General features: G+C 36.1%; 1 protein-coding gene across 1 annotated transcript in view; it reads right to left on the bottom strand.

Annotated features, from left to right (window-relative positions):
- Positions 1 to 9,261: 9,261 nt before the first annotated feature.
- Positions 9,262 to 24,981, bottom strand: part of arhgef3l (Rho guanine nucleotide exchange factor (GEF) 3, like) — a gene marked incomplete at its 5' end in the record, with an annotated part of 159,939 nt that continues 144,219 nt past the window's right edge. The window contains one exon of the mRNA XM_028813652.2: positions 9,262 to 10,218. Within this exon, the coding sequence (XP_028669485.2) occupies positions 9,920 to 10,218 (299 nt within the window). The remainder of the gene's footprint in view (positions 10,219 to 24,981) is intronic.

Raw genomic sequence — 24,981 nt, 5'->3', positions numbered from 1 at the left:
TTGAGAATGAAATTGCACGTCCCGTTTTGAATCAATACGGGACGGGATTTGTCCCGTATTTTTTTTATCATTTTTTTTAAAGCAGTGTCTCATGCAAATCATCCCACACGCATTTTATGAAGATGCCTCCTTTCCTACTTTTCATTGGGTAATACTTGATGTCATCGTTAGTTTGATTGGTCTTTTTAACTGTCCAGTGAGGAGGGCGGGTCTTTTAAGTAGAGTCTGCAAAGTGTTGGCACTGGGATGTGGCACCCGCTGCAGTATGCGTCCCTTATTTTTTTGTATTAAAAGTGGTAACCCTACCTGGCAGGTAACACTTATGTTTGGTCATGAAGTCGTCTAAAATCCACCACGTGCCCTCTTTTAATTGTGAGAAGCAGATATATATAGCCAAATTCTCGCGCTTCGTTGCGGCGAAGTACTGCTTTTAATTTTTTAAGAAGAAAATAAAACCTTTTTAAACGGAGCGAAAATATACCAATAACAATTTGTTAAGGATCTGTTTTTTTGTGAACCTCGCTTTTCACAGCTGTCCCGCTACGGCGTGTGTTTCGTTTATTTGACAGTATGTAGATCGTGGTAATTAAATTCATGGCATTCGTTTTCTGAATCACAATCTGACTGTATGGATGGTTACCTGCCAGGTTACGCTTGTGGTTGGTGATGAAGTCGCCTTACATCCGCCACGTGCCCTCTTTCTATTCCCAGAAGCTGATCATAGAATGGTTTTAATAGTTTACTTTCAAATAATGAAAAGAGTATGCGACACGTGTTTCTCCTTAATTCTGGGCTCATCAGGCATACACACTCACTGCATCCCCTCTCGAGAATCGAATATCGTCAGCGCCAGAGTTGAAGCCCCTAACGTTGCGGTCAGCAAGTGGGCTAACATCCGCCATGTGCCGTCTTTCAGTTGCGAGAAGCAGATCATAGAATGGTTGAAACTGTTGCCCCTAACGTTGCGCTACGGCGTGTGGTTCGTTTATACCTCGTGTCTTCTCATTAAACTTTTATCTCGCGAATATGTTATTGCAATCCGCAGCGGGAGCGTTTCTATAAACTTAATTTAAACTTACGTTTTACACTGTGCTTTGTTTCCCTTATGAACATGCTTGTATGCTTCACTTGCTCCCTTCTCAATTGTTTAATGAATTTTTTGTTCTTCGCTGTTTGCGGCTCCTCCTTCATTTGTCCCTACTGCGTTCACAGTCTTTTCACGTGATTACGTGGGAGGCGTGATGACGTGACACTCAACTCCTCCTCCCACGGCCATCGAGCTGCCGTCCATTACAGTATATTGTGAAAAAAGAGGTTCCAGTTATGACCATTACGCATTGAATTTCGAAATGAAACCTGCCTAACTTTTTTAAGTAAGCTGTAAGGAATCAGCCTTCCAAATTTCAGCCTTCCACCTACACGGGAAGTTGGACAATTAGTGATGAGTGAGTCAGTCAGTCAGTGAGTGAGTGAATCAGTCAGTGAGGGCTTTGCCTTTTATTATTATAGATGTGAAAATTTGTTTATGTATATATATGTATATGTGGATGTGTATATGTATGTATATATATGTACATGTAGATATGTGTATATGTAGATATGTATATATATGTATATGTATATATATGTTTACATAACCTCTTTAACACACTACTTCTCCGCTGCGAATCGCGGGTGTTTTGCTAGTAACAAAATAATTGGAAGTTTATCTAATCAGATAAAAGAACTATCAAATAAACTTCAAATTTGAATAGGTACGTGTTTTGTTTCACAACCTGACATATTCATACAATTATCATATAATCTCTACATATACAGTACAAGAAAGTTGAGAGAAGAACTCTCCAGATTTTTTTCAAAAGATTATGTAAAGGTGAGTGCAATATAAATAAAATTTATTATTATTATTATTAAGTAGTAGAGGAGTATTGCTGAGGAAACATAGATATTATGCAGAAATGAAGCAACCTATGCTACTGATGTGGGCTCTGGAATTGTCTCCATGTTAGACTTGGACTGGGATTAAACTATCTGCAGACAGAAACCCACATACTCAATTGAATGTGCAGAAAACACACATTTATCACCATTAAATGTGAGAATATGCCTGGCCAGTGCTGAAAACACTCTGTTGAGATGTTTATCATGGGTAGAGAATGTGGGATCATGCATAACTATATCATCAAGGTGATGACAACCCCTAGAATCCTTGCCAAGGTGGTTGATATTATCTTTTGAAAGCAGTTCAAATGTGAACCAAGTCCAAGTGGTATCCTAGTATATCAGAAAACCCCAATGTGAGTGACAAAACATAGTTAGGTCTCAACTGCTGGGGTTGAGTGGCTCCTGCAGACATCCCTTATGGAGATCAAATTTTGAAAAGATACTAGATCCATAAAATTGTGTAGTTAGCTTTTCTGATGTTGGCAGAGGGTTTTTGTCAGGAATGACTGCCTTTTTTACTTCCTTTAGATCAGCACAGATTCATAGTTCCCCTGAATGTTTTTTGGGCAACAATCAAATTGGAAATCCACTGGGCAGCATTAATAGGTTCTATAGAAATTTGAAAAAATTCATCTTTAGATTTAACAGAGACAACATTACCTGCTATGTGGTTTTCTGTTATTGATGTCATGAATGCTTTCTTTTCTATTCCTGTTCACCCTGAATCCCAGTTCTGGTTTGCATTCAGTTTTAAAGGGAAGCGCTGGACCTGGACTGTAATGCTGCAGGGATATACAGAGGCTCTGTGTGTGTATCGACAAGCATTAGCAAAACATTTGGAAGGTTATTGGCCAAAAGGGTGTAGTGTCCTGGTGCAGTATGATGATGATTTGTTGTTATGCTCTGAGACTCAGGAACAATGCAAAGAAAACACAAGGGCTTTGTTGGTCTTCCGAGCGGAAAACAGGCACAAGGTGTCCTAGAAAAATTTGCAACTGACTAACATAATAACATAATACTTTTCTGAAAGAGAACACCTGCTCCAAGATTAAAGGCCTCTCCTAATTTGGCCTTGACCGATAAAATATCATGGACGGAGCTGGCTGACAAGGCTCTTACTGAAATAAAACAAATTTTAATGTCTGCGTCCAAGTTAGGACTTCCATACTACTCTTGTCCTTTCACTCTGTTCGTGGACAAGAAAGGGGGGTATATGATTGCGGTACTAATTCAACAACATGGAGATAGACAAAGACCATTCGCATACTATTCTAAGAAACTGGATCCAGTGGCCGCTGCACTCCCAGCCTGTTTGAGAGCAGTTGCTGTAGCAACAGAGGCTGTATTAGCATGCTCAGATGTTGTTCTCATCAGTCCATTAACTGTTAAGGTACCACATGCAGTACATTCCATCTTAGTACAGGCAAGAACATCTCATGTGACAGCTGGATGCCGCATCTAAAAGGGCTTGGCAAAATCTCATTGCTTTAGACATGTTCCTTGCCAAAAAGGGGAGAGTATGGGTCATGTTTGGAGCGAAATGTTGTACTTTTATTCCTAATAATACTGCTCCCAATGGGACCTTTACTATGGCCATAAACAAGCTAAAGTTGCTCCAAAATGAATTTACTGATCATGTAACTACTGTACCTATGAAAATTTTTGAGTGGTTTCATTCGCTATTTTCCAACTGGAAAGTGTTCCTTACTCAGTTCGCTATTATGGCTGGTACTATCCTTCTATTTGTAAGTCTACTCCTTTGTTGTGTATTTCCCTGTGCCTGTTCTCTTATCACGTGTTTTGTAGCACATCAATTTCTTCTTATATCTCTGGTCCCTGAGTATACAGATCAGATAGACCACACCCAATGTTTTAACTTTTCCATGGACAGTTTAAAAAAAAATGGGGAAAATGTGAAAGAAAAATTAACTGCTTTCAAGCTACTTAGGGTTAATAGCAGCCGACAAAGCCATTTTGCAATAACGGCAGGTTATTCATACAGGCATATGTCATAAGACAGGGTGCAGTAAGCTGACTTAGGACAATTTCCAGTTTCTTTAGGAATGCGTCTATTTGACACAGGAAAGATTTCCTTTCCTTCTTTAGGGTCTACCTGACAAGTAAAAAAAAATGAGAACACATGCTCCATTAGCATAATAAAATAAAATGCTTAAGTAAACAATGTGTTTTTTTATAAATAAGGGGAAGGGGGAGGAAGAAGAAATTATAAAAAGCCAATCTTAAAAATTGAACTTTGCTCTTCTGCCTTGCAACGTACAATCCATGTACTCATCTGTGACTGATTAAAAAATCTATTTGATTGAACTATTCCTGTCTTCCTCTGGGAATTTATTGCACAGCACCATCATTCCACCCAGGATATTACTCTATAAAGGTGTTGTGTAAGAATAAACATTATTAAACTGAATTGATGCATAAATTGCAGATATTTTTCTTGCTTAAGTATTTAGAATGTAATCAATTTACTATGAAATGTGTGCTTTTATCCTAAAATGTTGGCTTAGAGAGCAGTGCAGAAGAATGTAGTGTTTTAGTGTTACTGATTCCAGCTTCAGTAGAATGTATGCCTGTTTATAAGAAAATGTGCATTTTTTAGTATTTTTAAATCATGACCTATCAGTAGCAGAATCAGTACCTACTTGATAAAATGAGCAAAATAAAATATTAATCCCATTTTTAGCCCTACGTACATCTGCAATTGTATTTATAATTTTCACCTTATATTAATACTAGCAAAATAGAGGTTATGTAAACATATATATACATATACATATATACATACAGTATATATACATATCTACATATACACATATCTACGTATACATATATATACATACATACATATACACATCCACATATACATATATATACATATAGAAATTTACACATCTACATATATATACATATAAATATATACATATCTACATAAATACACATATATATACATATGCACATATATATATAAATATAGACATACATACAGTATATACATACATACATACATTCACATATATATATATATATATATATATATATATATATATATATATATATATATATATATATATGTATATATATATATACATATCTACTTATATATATATATATATTCACGATATTTGTAGTCTGAATCACAGTCTGATTGTATAGGTGATTACCTACCAGGTAACGCTTATGGTTGGCCAGCAAGTCAGCTAACGTCCACCACGGTGCCTTCAGTTGTGAGAAGCAGATCACAGAATGGTTGAAAATAGTTTACTGTCAAATAATCCAAAGAGTACGTGACACGTGTTTCGCCCTAATTCTTGGCTCATCAGGCGTACACACTCACTTACGGGAATCGAACCTCGGACGTCAGCGCTAGAGGCGAAGCCCCTAACATTGCGCCACGGCGTATGGTTCGTTTATTTGACAGCATGTAGATCGGGGTAATTACATTCACGGCATTCGTAGTCTGAATCACAATCTGATTGTATGGGTGGTTACCTAGCAGGTAACGCTTATGGTTGGCCAGCAACTCAGCTAACATCAGCTACGGTGCCTTCAGTTGTGAGAAGCAGATCATAGAATGGTTGAAATAGTTTACTGTCAAATAATGCAAAGAGTACGCATGTCAAATAATGCAAAGAGTACGCAACACATGTTTCGCCCTAATTCTTGGCTCATCAGGCGTACACACTCACTGCACTCCCTTACAGGAATCGAACCTCGGATGTCAGCGCTAGAGGCAAAGCCCCTAACATTGCGCCACGGCGTGTGGTTCATTTATTTGACAGCATGTAGATCGGGGTAATTACATTCACAGCATTCGTAGTCTGAATCACAATCTGTTTGTATGGGTGGTTACCTACCAGGTAATGCTTATGGTTGGCCAGCAAGTTAGCTAACATCAGCCACGGTGCCTTCAGTTGTGAGAAGCAACTCACAAACCTGCCTAACTTTTGTAAGTAAGCTGTAAGGAATGAGCCTGCCAAATTTCAGCCTTCCACCTACACGGGAAGTTGGAGAATTAGTGATCAGTGAGTGAGTGAGTGAGGGCTTTGCCTTTTAACTAAGAAGAAAAGAAAACCTTTTTAAATTGAGGGAAAATATACCAATAACAATTTGTTAAGGATCTGTTTTTTTGTGCAGCTGCCTTTACACAGCCTGTCCGCTGTTTTATAAACGAACGCCATATAAGGCCGTCCTTTCTCCTTCACAGTCAGTTCACGTGATTACGTGGGAGGCGTGATGACACGATACGCAACCCCGCCTCCCACGGCCAGCGAGCTGCAGTCCATTACAGTATATGGACAAAAAAGGGATTCCAGTTATGACCGTTACACTTTGAATTTCGAAATGAAACCTGCCTAACTTTTGTAAGTAAGCTGTAAGGAATGAGCCTGCCAAATTTCAGCCTTCCACCTACACGGGAAGTTGGAGATTTAGTGATGAGTGAGTGAGTGAGTGAGGGCTTTGCCTTTTATTAGTATAAATAACATTAATTTGAGCGGCTTCACCGAGATGACTGATTTTTGTGGCTTCAGTGAAAGGAACTAAAAATAATGGATAATCTTAAATAGATCCTTTCTCTAGAATGAAATTTGAGAGGCACCAATGGATTATGTGGAACGGGTAAGTGTGATATTGATTATTTAATTGGGTGTGGGGCAAATATGGTATTTCACAAGCTTTGTTTCAGCAAGAAATCCAGTCTACCGATAAGTCGTTGTCCCTCCACCTCTTTTATAGTCTGGCAATCCTGTCTCCAATAGTCCTAGGCAATCTTTGAGAATTCTTAAACATCACCTCCTAAGAGGAGATCCTGTGGTAAACATAATACAATTGGGGCAAAATTGTATTTTATCTCACAGTGATCTCAAGCATGAAAGGAATACTCATAGATCAGCTGTAAGGTTTGCAAGGAAAATTGGAATCTGGTATTCCTTGTATTGCATGTTAGCACCACAGTCCTTAACAGAATCTGCTCTAGAAAATGGATGATGGATTAAAGAATTTGGACCTGCTTATGTGGAAATCATATTCTCAGTATTACAACAACAAACATTTGCTTATGCAATTATTGTTCATTGGTTTTCTAGTAATTGCAGTGAGGCAACAACTGTTTCAGGTAATTACATCTTTTCACATTTAGTCAATGCAGCTGTAAAATATCCATCTAATCATTTCTTGATCTTCTCAATCCACTTAATCTGATACAATGACAATATCCTTCAAGAATCTGAAGCAAAGCAAACAACCCTGGTAGAGATGCAGGCTCTTTGTAGGTTGCAGTCACACAGTCATGCACATTTGAGCATCCTGTTCCAATTTACAGTTGTCATTTAACCTAATATTGCTTGGAGATGTGAAAGGAAAATATTTTAAAAAACATGTTGTGTGGCAAATTATTTATTTTTAAGAGATCAGTGACACAGGTTAACCATATACTTTGAAAACAAACTTTTTTATTGTTCAAAATATGCAAAAATCAATTAAATACAAATCAGTTGAAATAAATTTTTTTTTATAATTTTATTGTACTCACACAATATTTCATATGAATAGATCCATTTTACAAAAATAGGATTGAAAACAAATCAACCCCCACTCCTGAGAAAGAGAGCATGGCCAGCAGAGTAAAACCTTTAAGCTAATAAAAATAAGTAAATAGATAAATTAATAAGTGAATAAAGATAAATGGAGAAGAAAAAGAAATGGGGAGAGAATCTGCTTCCTCGGTGCTTTAAATGCTTAGTTTAAAATTTTATTGATTAAATCCTGCCAGGTTTTGAAAAAGTTTTGCACTGATCCTCTAAGTGAGAATTAGATTTTTTCCAATTTTGAATAGTATAAAACATCAGTTACCCACTGACTTAAAAGAGGAGAGTTAGGATTGCTTCCAGTTGAGCAAGATAAGTCTATGTGCCAATAGTGTAGTAAAGGCAATCACAGTTTGTTTGTCCTTCTCCACTTTAAGCCCATCTGGAAGTATACCAAACACTTAATTAGCTTTCTCTCCATGTTCATAGTAATGATGTCTTGATTTAAAAATGAGTTGTTCAGTTTCTTTAGCTGTTAAGAGATTGAGTTCTGAATGCAGAGCCTGCCTTTTCCTATGAAGAGCCTCACTTGGACACCTGGCATGTTCTTGATCTGTCCTAGTAATTTTGATGGTTAGCTCTGATACCTTCTTGGTTTGTGTGGGAAAGATATGAGATAATCTGTTCTCTTAAGAAGGCCTTCAGGGTTTCCCAGAGTATTCCTGCAGAGACCTCTGAGGATGTATTTGTTTCTAGAAAAAAACGAATTTGTTTTGATATAAATTCTGTACAGTTCTCGTTTGCTAATAAAAGTGGGTTAAGACGTCATCTGTGGGGCATGGTTGGAATTAACAATAGTGTCATACTTACAAGATTTAATCGAAGGCAAGAAATTGTTATCTATAAAGAAATAATCAATTCTTGAGTAGCAATGATGCACTGGTGAGTAGAAGGAATATGCTCTTGAGTTTGGATTTAGAAATCTCCAGCGGTCTGATAAGTTGTGGTCAGTTACAAACTGTGTAATTGTCTTTGCAGTGTCAGATGTCATCACCCCTGTGACAGGACGTATCTAGGTCTGAATTTAAAACACAATTAAAGTCCCCAGCCATTATAATTTTATAAATGTTCACATTGGGAATGGATGCATTGGAACATGCAATGGAACATTTTGCATAAATTCCCTATCATCCACACTGGGTGCATAAACATTTATGAAAATCACTTTAGAGTTAAATAAATTACCCATGACAATCACATATCTCCCTTCAGGATCAGATACTACATCTGATACTACAAATGAGACTGTTCTATGTATTAGAATTCTCACACCTCTAGTTTTCTTTGTAAAGCTGGAATGGAACATTTGGCCAGTGCAGTTTTATTGCAGCCGGAACTGATCCTTGTTTAATAAGTGGGTCTCCTGTAAAAATACTATTTTAGCGTTTAGACCTGTTAGGTGAGAGAATACTTTCTTTCTCTTTAATTCGTGATTCAGACCTTAACATTTCAGCTCACAAAGTTAACTGTCCTGTCTTGGAGACATTGATTCTGAATTTTTGATATCATTTTGTAGTCTCAACTGAAGGTGAGACAGCTTTGACCTTAATTTCCAATTTTCCCAGGAGTTATCGCCATGCAGCCTATTGTTACATTGGTATTTCTAATTATAAGGATTAAAAGGATAGATTAGAGATAGCTTGCTCTCTTTCTCTCCCCCCCTAGTCCCCCCACCCCCCCATAAATTCTTTAAGTGGCATCTAAAGGTGTAAAATGTATTTGTCAGTATATGTATTTGGTGCAAGACAAAACGTAAAAGGTACATTGTAACTTATAAATCAAATGGACTAAATTAATCTGTTACAGAGAAATACATAAATTTTTCTAAACAAACAAGTATACTGATATGCAACTTGTAGAATTACACAGTACAGATACTTAATGAGAAGGTTTCAGTTATTTTGAAAGCTAAGCTCCAATTTTCACTTAATAAACATTGATAGTAAACAATTAACTAACCTTTACTATTGACTGAAAGAGCTTTACTACCTTCTTGAAGTCAACCCGAACATAAAATTACCATGCAAATAGATTACATAATTGGAAAGGCAAGAGCAAGATAATGTATAGTTAAAAAAAAAACTTACAATATTTGCTTTACATTTTTGTACTATGCATAATTTACGATCAGCGGACAAATATTCACAGAATTTAATGCATTCTCAATCCCTGAAAAAAACAGTAGTAATCAAAAAACAAGTACATTGTCTGTATATTCCAACTTGACGTTTAAGGATGAAGTCTTACACATGAAAGACTTTCAGTGATCTGCACTTTAAATAAATATTTAATAAGTGAAATTGACACCAGGATTCTTTCAAATAATAATGTAACAATACAATTATATAATAGAAATAGTTTTATTAACATTATTAATATTTTGGGTCTAGAAAGTTAACTCCCTTATTATTAACATATTGGTCATTCATTTCTATATCTTCACATTCTTTATCATCACATTCTATACTGAGATCAGCAATGTCATCTAAGGAACTATTTGCTGAATTTATTTCTGGAGAGAGGTGTAGAATATTTATGTGGTCTTTATAGGAGACAATAGCTTGCCGTATACAGGATATCCATTGTTGCTTGTTGAAAGAGTCATTGGCCTGAAGAGAATACGCATGTCCTTTTAGACGACCTTTTGAGCTCACCCGGAAACAATTCTTAGCTGAAAAATTCAATATATACAATATATGTTAAATGCAAATTACTGGTATAGCGGTCATATTTATTTGTTTTATTACAGAAAAACATTGAGTGACTTCCTTAAACAGGTTTTCAGATTTTACAGACGATTGCATATAATGTTTCTGTCATATTTTCTGGTCAAGTCCTAAAACGTCTATTCACAGAGGAATAGTACTTGGTATCAATGCAATTCTTTACTCATGTCAAACCACAAATGTCATTTTTATAGAATAAGCTATGAAGGGGAAATGATACTATTCTCCAATTATTAATTTGTCTGTTTATTTTTACTCTCATAGTGACCAGGGACAGATGAAACCAGAACATTACCATATTGACCTTTGACTGTTTTGATTTTGAAACTTTAACAAAATTTCTGCCAGAAAAAAACATTTACCCAAGACACTTGCTCATCATGAACACCTCCAATATACCCCACCTCAAGCATCACGCAACTATACAATTCTATTTCCTAAGCCAGTTGAATCCTGAGCAGGGTCATGGTGACTGGAGACTATCTCAGCAAGGGCACAAGGCAGGAGCAATCCTTTGAATAGGGCGCTAGTCCATTGCAGGGTAAACACACTCACACACAAACTAGGACCAAATTAGTGTCACCAATCCACCTAACCTGCATGTCTTTGAACTGAGAGGGGAAACCGAAGCACCCGGAAGAAACCCAAGCAGACATGTTAAGAATATGCAAACTCTATACAGGGAGCACCCGGGACATGAACCCTGGTCTCTTTGCTGCAAGACAGCAGCACTACTATTGTGCGGCTGTGCTGCTTCATCATGCAATCCTTTTTGAAAAAGTGATCGATTATTAATAAGTAAGCCAGACTGCAGGCTATGGCAGCCATCAGGTTTATGGGGCTCCCTGCTACACAATGTTATGGCAAGGCTACCTGGGATTGTCTTGCCTTTATACTGAGAACCAGGGCTCAGTATTGCAGTGATAATGAGAAGGTCCTAGCTGTAACCTATGAAATGGGGCATGTTTAAACCTGGGAGGAGTTAAACGTTTAAATCCACATGTGATTCATAGACATCACATGTTTGAGTCCTACCCACATGTTCAACCAGATCGCACAAATCTTTGTTGTCATATACAAAATATTCATATGCATGATCATAATTGCTACTCATTTGTTTTCTTCTTGTTTTAAAATAAATGCCAGATGTGGCCCATTGAAACAGGTTAGCATAGTTTTTTTTTCTCACACAGCCTTGACTGATATGCATATTGATGTATCCATCTTTAATTTTCATTCATATGTTATTTTAAATGTATTTGAAATGCTTTATTTTGCATTTGTGGTGTATTTACAGTAGCTCACATTGTCGAATTACCTATTTAAAAGTAATTAAAAATGCAAGAGTATAACTATAGCTACCCATACTTAGCCTTGTTTAAGACAGCCATCACTATGAGGAAGACGAAGACAAACATTTGCATCAAAACTATAAATAAAGCATACACAAATAAGTATTAAGGCAAGGAATATTTAATGTGATGGTTACTTTGACTCATCCATAAAAAGTAGAAAGAAGTAGAAAATCATTATTCTAAGATCATTGCAAATACCTAGGTATTGAGTGATTAAAATCTGAAATATTTCAGTTTTAACTGTCAAAGCTTCTGATTTTATATGAATGTGGCAGCATTTATCAAAGGTACGTGACAGGCAGTCTTTTGCTTTATTTACCTTTTTTTATGAAGGTTAAGGTCGGCCCTATTTATGCAATTGTAAGTTTCCACATGTTAAGACATATGGTATTAAGGCAACGAAATAACTGGCTCTGTCCTTGTAAAATATTCAATTGATAGTGTATTGTTTCATATTACTACATAAACCATCAGTGTTGTGCATGAACTAGTTCAAAAGAGCGTGTTCCTTGAACAAGCTCATTTTTCTAAGAAAGGTGAACTTAATGTAACGTATTTGCAGGTGAAGAACTTGAACATGTGCCAGTTCAGTTTTATGTGACATTTTGGATCTGGTTTAGGTCCAGATTATACATTTTGCTTTACCCTGTAATGTAGGGGAGGAGTCAAATCCAAATACTATTTTTGGATAAGCACAAATAGTGGATTTTTACGAATATTTATTTTATACAAATTTTTTGACATTTATTTGTATTCGGAAAAAATAACACTGCGGTGGGCTGGCGCCCTGCCCGGGGTTTGTTTCCTGCCTTGCGCCCTGTGTTGGCTCCAGCAGACCCCTGTGACCCCGTACTTAGGATATAGCGGGTTGGCTAATGGATGGATGGATGGAAAAAATAACATAAAATCAAATAAGGCACTCTCTGTGTCTGCCTGCTTGTGCTTCAGCTGCACCCCCAGTGACACGAGCACGCAGTGAAGCTCCGCTTTCACTTTTAGGAAAACACTGCACTTTGCAAGGCCACTTTATATTTTTCCCCATTGGACATGCAATATGTAACACAAATTTTGACAGCGTAATAGGTTAGTTCACCTACACACTGGTTCCACAGTCAGCATTTGTGGGTTGTAAACAGAGAGGAAAGTTAGATGTATACTTGCATCTATTTAATTTATTTTTTTTCTGAGAGGATTTTAGCATATATGGTTATACATGTTTGTTGCTGGGTATAACTCAGTAAAGTGTATTAAAATAAAAAAGTGCTCAAAATTAGTTATATTTTATTCAAGAACACTGTAATAGCCTAATATAAGGCATGCAAAATTGAAAAAAGTAAACTCATGGGTCATTTATTCTCACTCCTTAAAAAACGCAAAATGAACTGAACATGAACTAGTTCGAAGTTGAAATGGTGAACTATGAACGTGAATTTATTCATTTTGATCTGTGTGAACTGAACTTTGAGCTAGTTCTTGTGAGGTGTAAACTTGCACAACACTGTAAGCCATGCACTAACATGTCTTTGATGACATCTTTCATTTTAAGCAATGAAATCTCATGCACTAACCCCTACTATTTACTGAAGTCCAAAAGGATATTTGTATTGTGTTTATTCTTCATGCTACAAATTTTGAATTGTATAGCTATACATATACATCTATCCTTCTTTTAAATCCAAGCTGGGTTGTGGGGAAGCTTGAGATTATCCCAGAAACCATTGGGAACAATCCCAGGACAGGGTACTAGCCCATTACTGGACAAACACATAAGGGACAAGTTTAGCAACACCAATTCATTTGTCCTTCATGTCTGTGGACTTTGGGAGGAAACTGAAGCAGCTGGAGGGAACTCACATGAACACAGATGTGAACCCTGGTGTCCTAGTTGCTGGGCAGCAGCACTACCACTGTGCTACCATTCCATCAATATACATATAAATACAAATATTGTACATATACTGTACATGCATACTGTGGTGAAATAAGTGAAAGAGAGAACATGTTAAGGGTTGGGGAACTGTCCCCGTATAATCTCCGAAGCCAAGGAGATTAGCAAAGGTTTGAAACTGAGGTTTAAAATAATAACCTAAACACCAGACAGTAGGCTGAGGAGATGAGGATGACGTGAACAACAAGTGGCAGGGTAGACGTCATCAGGAGTCACCAGAAGTGGTAACATCGGAGAGGGACTGGAGAGAAACAGCAAGGATTGACGAGGAATTTGGAGACGGACCAAGAATGGAGCGTCAAGATGGTGAGTAACGGAGCGGAATTTAAGGCGTTGTCGGTTTGTGCTCTTCTTGTTTTCTGGTGAAGAAAAGAGAGGCATTAATACTCTGTCTTAAACCCACATCTCTCATTCTTTCGCACTTCGTAGGCTGCTTCCTAATCGCGAGTGTGTTGCAATACATATTGACTATATGGGCATAGGTATGTGGACACTGAAAAATATTGCGTTCAAGTGTTTCAGCCAAACTCATTAATAGTGGCATAAAATGCTACTATGGAATCTCTGTTGGTAAACATTTGCAGTAGAATGGGTTGTACTGAAGAGTTCAGCCACTTTAAACGTGGCACTGTCTTCAGATGCAAGCCCATGCATGAAGTTTCTGTTCTGTTAGATCAGCCCCTGTCAACTATAAGTGCTATTATTGAGAAACTGAAGTATTAATGAACAACAGTTCAGCCATGAATTGGTAGACAATGGAAACACATAGAGTGGAGCCGCCAACTACTGAAGCGCATAGTATGTAAAAATGACCTATCCTCTACTGCAAAACAACATTAGCACATAACTGTGCATCACGAGCTTTATGAAATATGTTTCCATGATTAAGAAGCTGCACACAAGCCAAATATAACTGAACAATACCAATCATCACCCAGAGTGGCATAAAGCACAATGCCATTGGACTCTGGAGCACTGGAAACATGTCCTCTGAAGTTCTGATTTTCACTACACTATCAGGCAGTCTGATGGACAAATCTGGGTGTGTCAGATGACAGGAGAACACTACTTTCTGGACTGCATAGTGCCTACTGTGAAGTTTGGTGGAGATAGGGTTAATGGCATGGTTTTAGGCTTCATTCCTTGGCTCCAGTGACTGGTGCTGTTAATGCTATTTCATACAAAGACATTTTAGACAATAATGTGCTTCCAACTTTGTTGAACACCTTGGGAAAGTCCCTTTTCTGATCCCGCATGAATGTACACCTGTGCTTTAAGCCAACTTCATAAACGTTTGGAGGAACTTGAATGGTCAGATCCCTGACTTCATTCCTATTGAACACTTTTGGGATGAATTACAATGCCAATTGCAAGCCATGTCTTCTCATCCTGAGCTCACAAATGCTGTTCTGGCTGAATTACTTTAGACTTAAGACTATTGTGGATTACTCCATAATAATGTCCCATGCTTTTGGAATGGGATATCCAACAAACTCATGGAGATTTGATGGTCAGGTGTCAACACCCTTTTGGCCTTAAAGTATATACTAGCAAAATACCCGCGCTTCGCAGCGGAGAAGTAGTGTGTTAAAGAGGTTATGTAAACATATACACACATACATACACACACACATATACATATATACATATACACATACATACATATATACACACATACATACATACATACACACATATCTATACTAATAAAAGGCAAAGCCCTCACTGACTGACTGACTGACTGACTCACTCATCACTAATTCTCCAACTTCCCATGTACGTAGAAGGCTGAAATTTGGCAGGCTCATTCCTTACAGCTTACTTACAAAAGTTAGGCAGGTTTCATTTCGAAATTCTAGGCGTAATGGTCATAACTGGAACCTGTTTTTTGTCATTATACTCTAATGGAGGAGGCGGAGTCACGTATCGCGTCATCATGCCTCCTACGTAATCACATGAACTGAAAAAGAGATTGACAGCACGAGTCAAAAGCGGGAACGAAGGTAAATGACGTTATTTGTTGAGTGTCTTTTAATACTGTGTAAGCATACATATTAACACATGAGCAATTAAACGTGTGCATTTACGGGGTGATTTCTCAGGCTTAAAAGCTCGCCTTTTATTAAAAAGGTAAATGCAAACTGTTTTCATTCTGAAGGGCACAAACCACGTTAGATTTCATGCTCAAGAGTAAGCTCAGCACACAGCTTGGTCATATTACAACCAGAGGGGCGAACTGACAATGTGGTATACAAAGAGATCCTTAACAAATAATTATTGATTCATTTTCCCTCAGTTTAAAAAGGTTTACTTTTCTTCTTAGTAAAAATTTTAAAGCAGTACTTCGCCGCTGCAAAGCGCGGGTATTTTGATATATATCAAAATATATCGCGTCATCACGCCTCCCATGTAAGCACATGAACTGACCCGCTGCCGTTTGCAATGCCATATTCGCGAGATACAAGTTTAATGAGAAGACACGAGGTATAAACGACAGTTTGGATCACTTTGTAACAGAGTTAAAATTGCTGTAGCAAGAAACTTTTAACTGCCGAGTCTTACCTAACATTAAATAAACCCGTGGACATCGCAACATCACACAAGAGAGCGGCTCACGTGAAGTGACTGAACGCAGCAGGAGTGATCACTTCGATGAATCAAACCTGTTCAAAAAACACATTACACAATTGATAAGGTACGAAAACAATATGAAACCGATTGTGGATTTGCGTACACCCACTTAAACTTTGTGACGGCACAAGACTTCAGGTCACGTGTCTGCAAAAGAACCTCATTGAGGCAACTATTTTTACTGGCGGTGGCTCAGGGGAGAGAGTTTTTATTCCTCGCATCCCCGTTATATCCTCTGATCTCCCATTTCAATTCAAACGCCTCCAATTTCCACTAAGGCTCTGCTTCGCAATGACAATTAATAAGTCTCAGGGACAGACCCTACAAAAGGTTGGCATTGATTTGAGGCAGGACTGCTTTTCACATGGCCAACTGTACGTTGCATGCTGAACCCTAAGCTCAGCACACAGCTTGGTCATATTACAACCGGAGGGGCGAACTGACAACGTGGTATACAAAGAAATCCTTAACAAATAATTATTGATTCATTTTCCCTCAGTTTAAAAAGGTTTACTTTTCTTCTTAATAAAAATTTTAAAGCAGTACTTCGCCGCTGCGAAGCGTGGGTATTTTGATATATATATATATGTAGATATGTATATATATATATATATATATATATATATATATATATATATATATATATATATATATATATGTATATATATATATGTATATATATATATATATATATATATATATATATGTCAATGTATGTATGTATATATATATGTATATCTAGATATATGTAGATATGTATATATATGTGTATATATATGTAGATAAGTATATATATGTGTATATATATGTAGATATGTAAATATATATATATATATATATATATATATATATATATATATATATATATATATATATATATATATGTGTGTGTTTATGTATGTATGTATGTATGTGTGTATATATATAAATATATATATATATAAATATATATATATATATATATATATATATATATATATATATATATATATATATATATGTGTGTGTGTATGTATGTATGTGTATATGTATATATGTATATGTGTGTGTGTATGTATGTGTGTATATGTATGTGTATATATATGTTGATATGTGTATATATATATATATGTATATATATGTGGATGTGTATATGTATATATATATATATATGTATATATGTGTATATGTAGATATGTATATATATATATGTATATATGTATATATATGTTTATGTGTGTGTGTGTGTGTGTATATTATATATATTTATGACAGCAACAGTCATAACAATGACAACACAATTACATATATATATATATATATATATGTAGATATGTATATAAATATGTGTCAATGTATGTATGTATGTCTAGATATGTATATGTATATATATATATATATAGATATGTATATATATGTGTATATATATGTAGATATGTGTATATAATTAGATTTGTAAATATATATGTATATATATGTGTCTGTGTGTATATATATATATATATATATATATATGTGTGTGTGTGTGTATGTGTATGTATGTATGTGTATATGTATATATGTATATGTGTGTGTGTATGTATGTGTGTATATATATGTTGATATGTGTATATATATATATATATATGTATATATATGTGGATGTGTATATGTAGATATGTGTATATGTAGATATGTGTATATGTAGATATGTATATATATGTATATATGTATATGTGTATATATGTTTATTTGTGTGTGTGTGTATATTATATATATAAAAGACAGCAACATTCATAACAATGACAACACAATTACATTGACAATCATGTTACGTTATTTTTAAAATGTTTCCTTTTCTTTTTCATAACCTCTTTAACACATTACTTCTCCGCTGCGAAGCGCAGGTATTTTGCTAGTATATATATACTAGCAAAATATACTAGCAAAATACCCGCGCTTTGCAGCGGAGAAGTAGTGTGTTAAAGAGGTTATGTAAACATATATATATACATATATACATATATATACATATCTACATATACACATATCTACATATACATATATATACATATATATATATCTACATATACACATCCACATATATATACATATATATATACACATATCAACATATATATACACATACATATACACACATACATAAACACACACATATACATATATACATACATACATACATAGTGCGTTGTAACATGGGCTGTGATTGTTACATGGGAGGGAGATGACAAATCACAGCTTCCCGCTTTCTAATTGGGCCTGTGATTGGTGCTTTAACTGATGCCCAGATCCCACAGTATCTCCCCTTAGGAGAGGCGTTAGGCAAGTGTAATTGAATAGTGGTGCTGTAAGTTTAGCTTTACACCTGTTTTTAAGGCTTATTGACTGAAAGGGGCTTTCATGAAAAAAGTTAGGGCTTTGCTACAGGATACGCCCTCCACAAGTTAAGGAAGTAAAAATAAAGGTATATATTTCTGTTTTATTTAAACCTTTTAAGTTTGTATGCGGGCGGCATGGTGGCGCAGTGAAAGGTGCCAGTTAGGAGACCCGGGTTCGCTTCCCTGCGTGGAGTTTGAATGTTCTCCCCGTGTCTGTCTGGGTTTCCTCCGGGTACTCCGGTTTCCTCCCACAGTCCAAAGACATGCAGGTTAGGTGCATTGGCGATTCTAAATTGTCCCTGGTGTGTGGGTGTATGTGGGTGTGTGCGCCCTGTGGTGGGCTGGCACCTTGCCCAGGGTTTGTTTCCTGCCTTGTGCACTGTGTTGGCAGGGACTGGCTCCTGTATTTAGGATATAGCGGGTTGGATAATGGATGGATGGACATTTGTATGCATAGCCCTATTTGCCCGTTTTCGTTTTTTTTCTTTCTTCAGTAATATTTCAGCAAACCCAGAGCTTGTCAGTTCAAATCCTGGTACTGACACCACTGTGTGACCCTGAGGAAGTCACTTCACCTGCCTGTGCTGCAAAAAACAAAAGTAATGTAACAAATTGTACCTCAGATGTTGCAAGTTGCTGGAATAAAGGCATAAGTAAAATAGATAAATATGTAGTATACACATAGGAACTATTAATTTATTTTCAGTTAAGTCATCTGCAGCAAACCTTTATAAATGAGGGTTTCTCCTTTTTAGATAGTGCATACTGTTTCTTCTTCATTGAGGTTTTCTCTTGGAGAGCTTTTTTCATTTCATTGAAAATTAAAGCAGCAGCTGCCAAAATATGTAGCTTTCTTATTAATTTTTCAACATTGTGTAAAATAAATTTATAAAGTAACATAAAAGGTTTAAATACTGGTTATCCTTTTACACTAAAATATTACTAAAGAGATACAAAAAAAGTAAAATGCATATGTTCTTTTTCTTTAAGGAGATTAAATATTACTGAAGAAAGAAAAAAAAAAACTAAAACAGCCAAATGGGGCTATGCATACAAACTTAAAAGGTTTAAATAAAACAGAAATATACACTTTTATTTTTACTTCCTTAACTTGTGGAGGGTGTATCCTGTAGCAAAGCCCTAACTTTTTTCGTGAAAGCCCGTTTCAGTCAATAAGTCTTAAAAACAGGTGTAAAGATATTGACAATAAGCTACGCAAACCCACCAAGACATGGAATCGTTTAAATCAAGTATCATTACATCTTCCTTTCTTAAAGAGAAGTAAGGCAGTACTTATAAGCTTACATTTATATATATATATATATATAGACATACATACATATATATATATATATCTATATATATCTATATCTATATATGTATATCTATATATCTCTATATCTCTATACAGTGATCCCTCGCTATATCGCGCTTCGCCTTTCGCGGCTTCACTCCATCGCGGATTTTATATGTAAGCATATTTAAATATATATCGCGGATTTTTCGTTGCTTCGCGGGTTTCTGCGGACAATGGGTCTTTTAATTTCTGGTACATGCTTCCTCAGTTGGTTTGCCCAGTTGATTTCATACAAGGGACGCTATTGGCAGATGGCTGAGAAGCTACCCAACTTACTTTCTCTCTCTCTCTCTCTCTCTTGCGCTGACGTAGGAGGGTGTGAGCAGGGGGGCTGTGTGCAGCTGCTTCCTGAAGGACATGCTGCACGGTGCTTCGCATACTTAAAAGCTCAAAGGGCACGTATTGATTTTTGACTTTGTTTTTCTGTGGCTCTCTCTCTCTCTCTTCCTGCTCCTGACAGAGGGGGTGTGAGCTGCCGCCTTCAACAGCTTTGCACCGGCGGTGCTTCGCATGCTTAAAAGCCAAAAAGCCCTATTGATTTTTTTTTTGACTGCTTGCTTTGTTCTCACAGTTTAAACTTTTGAAAAAGAGACAAATGTTTGTTTGCAGTGTTTGAATAACGTTCCTGTCTCTCTACAACCTCCTGTGTTTCTGCGCAAATCTGTGACCCAAGCATGACAATATAAAAATAACCATATAAACATATGGTTTCTACTTCGCGGATTTTCCTATTTCGCGGGTGGCTCTGGAACACAACCCCCGTGATGGAGGAGGGATTACTGTATACATACATATATCTATACATATTAATAAAAGGCAAAGCCCTCACTGACTCACTGACTGACTGACTGACTGACTGATTGACTGACTGACTCACTCACTCATCACTAATTCTCGAACTTCCCGTGTAGGTGGAAGGCTGAAATTTGGCAGGCTCATTCCTTACAGCTTACTTACAAAAGTTAGGCAGGTTTCATTTCGAAATTCTACGCGTAATGGTCATAACTGGAACATATTTTTTGTCCATACACTGTAATGGAGGAGGCGGAGTCACGTATCGCGTCATCATGCCTCCTACGTAATCACGTGAACTAAAAACAAGGAAGAGATTTACAGCACGAGTCAAACGCGGGAACGAAGGTAAATGACGTTAATTTTTGACTGTCTTTTAATACTGTGTAAGCATACATATTAACACATGTGCAATTAAACGTGTGCATTTACGGGGTGATTTCTCAGGCTTAAAAGCTCGCCTTTTATCAAACGCGGGAACAAAGGTAACTGACGTTGTTCACTGTCTTTTAATACTGTGTAACCAAACATATTAACACATGTGCAATTAAACGTGTGCATTTACGGGGTGATTTCTCAGGCTTAAAAGCTCGCCTTTTACTAAAAAGGTAAATGCAAAACTATTTTCAATCAGTTTAATGAAACGCTCCTGTTAAGGATTGCAATAACATATTCGCGAGATAAAAGAACGAAGTAGGGGGAAATGACGGAAGAGCCGCAAACAGCGAAGAGCAAAAAATTAATTAAACAATTGAGAAGGGAGCGAGTGAAGCATACAAGCATGTTCATAAGGGAAACAAAGCACGGTGTAAAACGTAAGTTTAAATTAAGTTTATAGAAACGCTCCCGCTGCGGATTGCAATAACATATTCGCGAGATAAAAGTTTAATGAGAAGACACGAGGTAAAAACGAACCACACGCCGTGGCGCAACGTTAGGGGCAACAGTTTCAACCATTCTATGATCTGCTTCTCGCAACTGAAAGACGGCACATGGCGGATGTTAGCCGACTTGCTGACCGCAACATTAGGGGCTTCAACTCTGGCGCTGACGCCACATCTCAGTGCCAACACTTTGCAGACTCTACTTAAAAGACACGCCCTCCTCACTGGACAGTTAAAAAGACCAATCAAACTAACGATGACATCAAGTATTACCCAATCAAAAGTAGGAAAGGAGGCATCTTCATAAAATGCGTGTGGGATGATTTGCATGAGACGCTGCTTTAAAAAAAATGATAAAAAAAAATACGGGACAAATCCCGTCCAGTATTGATTCAAAACGGGACGCGCAATTTCATTCTCAAATGCGGCACGATTCCGTATTTTAAAGGACGGGTGGCAACCCTACAGTGCCAGGTAACCACCCATACAATCAGATTGTGATTCAGACTAGGAATACAATGAATGTAATTACCCCGATCTACATAAAAGGCGAAAGTCTTGCAACATTCAAAGATGATGGTTTGCGATAAGTACACCATACAACATAAAAGAGCTTATGAAGCCTTGAACCGAAAAAAGCAACATCTCAGAGATCGTAAAAAAAAAAATAGGAGGTAATGTCGTTTTACTCGCTGTAGATTTTAGTCAAACATTACCAGTTATTCCACGAGGGAGACCAGCAGATGAACTCAACGCGTGTTTAAAATCCATGCTTCTCCCACGCTCGGTTATATGTCGCGTGTTCTCGGGTAGGTACACCAAAAAATGTATACATTTAAGCATGTAATGGGCAAACAAAAAATGAGGTATACCCGAAGGCACTGCAGTAGTACTTAATCTAACTTTACTTCTTAAATGTTAATGTTTTACTGTTTAATAATTTATACGCTTCTTATATGTTGTTCAAATTCTTTTATCAAAATACCAGTGACAGCGCAATGCACGATAACATGGAGTGAATACACCATACGCATCCGCCCACGGCCGCCCTGGTGTGCGCAGATAGGAGTTGATTCTACAATAAAATAAAATAAAGATAAAAAGAGTAATATAATCATCACCCATAAAGCGGATAGCAGACGTGACGTACTATATGTGTACCAGATTTCAAGTCAATAGGTGAAACGGTTTGCGAGCTACAGGTGATTTAAAATCCTGGACAGACACACAAATTGCCACGGTAGCAAATTACAGAAGAAGATTTTACTGTTTAATAATTTATATTTATATGAAATGTGCTTCTTATATATTACTTCATATTCTCATATGATAATGATGTTAATGTTTATATTGATTTCTATGTTATTGAAACTGCATGTATGTGTGTATATGTATGTATATATATATATATACTAGCAAAATACCCGCGCTTCGCAGCACAGAAGTAGTGTGTTAAAGAGGTTATGAAAAAAAAAGGAAACATTTTAAAAATAACGTAACATGATTGTCAATGTAATTGTGTTGTCATTGTTATAAGTGTTGCTGTCTTTTATATATATATATATATATATATATATATATATATATATATATATATATATATATATATATATAAAAGACAGCAACACATAAACATTTATATACATATACATATATATACATATCTACATATACACATATCTACATATATATACACACATACATAAACACACACATAAGACTTATTGACTGAAACGGGCTTTCACGAAAAAAGTTAGGGCTTTGCTACAGGATACACCCTCCACAAGTTAACCAAGTAAAAATAAAATATATATTTCTGTTTTATTTAAACCTTTTAAGTTCATATGCATAGCCCCATTTGGCTGTTTAATTTTTTTTTTCTTTCTTCAGTAATATTTAATCTCCTTAAAGAAAAAGAACATATCCATTTTACTTTTCTCTTTAGTAATATTTTAGTGTAAAAGAATAACCAGTATTTAAACCTTTTATGTTACTTTATACATTTATTTTACACAATGTTGAAAAATTAATAAGAAAGCTACATATTTTGGCAGCTGCTGCTTTCATTTTCAATGAAATGAAAAAAGCTCTCCAAGAGAAAACGTCAATGAAGAAGAAACAGTTTGCACTATCTAAAAAGGAGAAACCCTCATTTATAAAAGTTTGCTGCAGATGACTTAACTGAAAATAAATGAATAGTTCCTATGTGTATAATACATATTTATCTATTTGACTTATGCCTTTATTCCACCAACTTACAACATCTGAAGTACAATTTGTTACATTACTTTTGTTTTTTGCAGCACAGGCAGGTGAAGTGACTTCCTCAGGGTCACACAGTGGTGTCAGTACCAGGATTTGAACTGACAAGCTCCGGGTTTGCTGAAATATTACTGAAGAAAGAAAAAAAACGAAAATGGGCAAATAGGGCTATGCATACAAATGTCCATCCATCCATTATCCAACCTGCCATATCCTAAATACAGGAGCCAATAAGTAGATATGTATATATACAGTATATATATATATATATATATATGTGAATGTATGTATGTATATATCTATGTCTATATATATATATATATATATATATATATATGTAGATATGTAAATTTGTATATGTATATATATGTTTATGTGGATGTGTATATACGTATGTATATGTAGATATGTGTATATGTAGATATGTATATATATATGTATATGTATATATATTTTTATGTGTGTGTGTGTGCATATTATATATATAAAAGACAGCAACACTCATAACAATGACAACACAATTACATTGACAATCATGTTACGTTATTTTTAAAATGTTTCCTTTTCTTTTTCATAACCTCTTTAACACACTACTTCTCCGCTGCGAAGCGCGGGTATTTTGCTATTTATCTCTTTATATAAAGGAGAGTTGGGATCCGAGAGACTGTGTTTGTGTGTTTGTGGAGCGATGGAGAGTTAAGGCAGGTGTTGGAGTCACGTGATCATCTCCCCTCCCATTTACCTCATTTCATTCAATTCATTTCGCTCGAGCTGAGCTCCGCAGTTGGCGCGGTCTTGCTGTTCTTGATTTGCTTTTCACATGGCCAAGTATACGTTGCATGCTCAAGAGTAAGCTCAGCGCACAACTTGGTCATATTACAACCGGAGGGGCGAACTGACAACATGGTATACAAAGAGATCCTTAACAAATAATTATTGGTATAATTTCCCTCACTTTATTATATAAAATTTTAAAGCAGTACTTCGCCGCTGCGAAGCGCGGGTATTTTGCTCTATATATATGTGTGTGAATGTATATATGTATGTATATATGTATGTCTATATTTATATCTATATCTATATCTATATATATATATATATATATATATATATATATATATA

The sequence above is a fragment of the Erpetoichthys calabaricus genome, chromosome 11 (assembly GCF_900747795.2).
Source record: "Erpetoichthys calabaricus chromosome 11, fErpCal1.3, whole genome shotgun sequence".
Classification (NCBI taxonomy): domain Eukaryota; kingdom Metazoa; phylum Chordata; class Cladistia; order Polypteriformes; family Polypteridae; genus Erpetoichthys; species Erpetoichthys calabaricus.
Note: the sequence above shows the minus strand (reverse complement) of the source record. Positions and strands in the feature narration are given on the sequence as shown.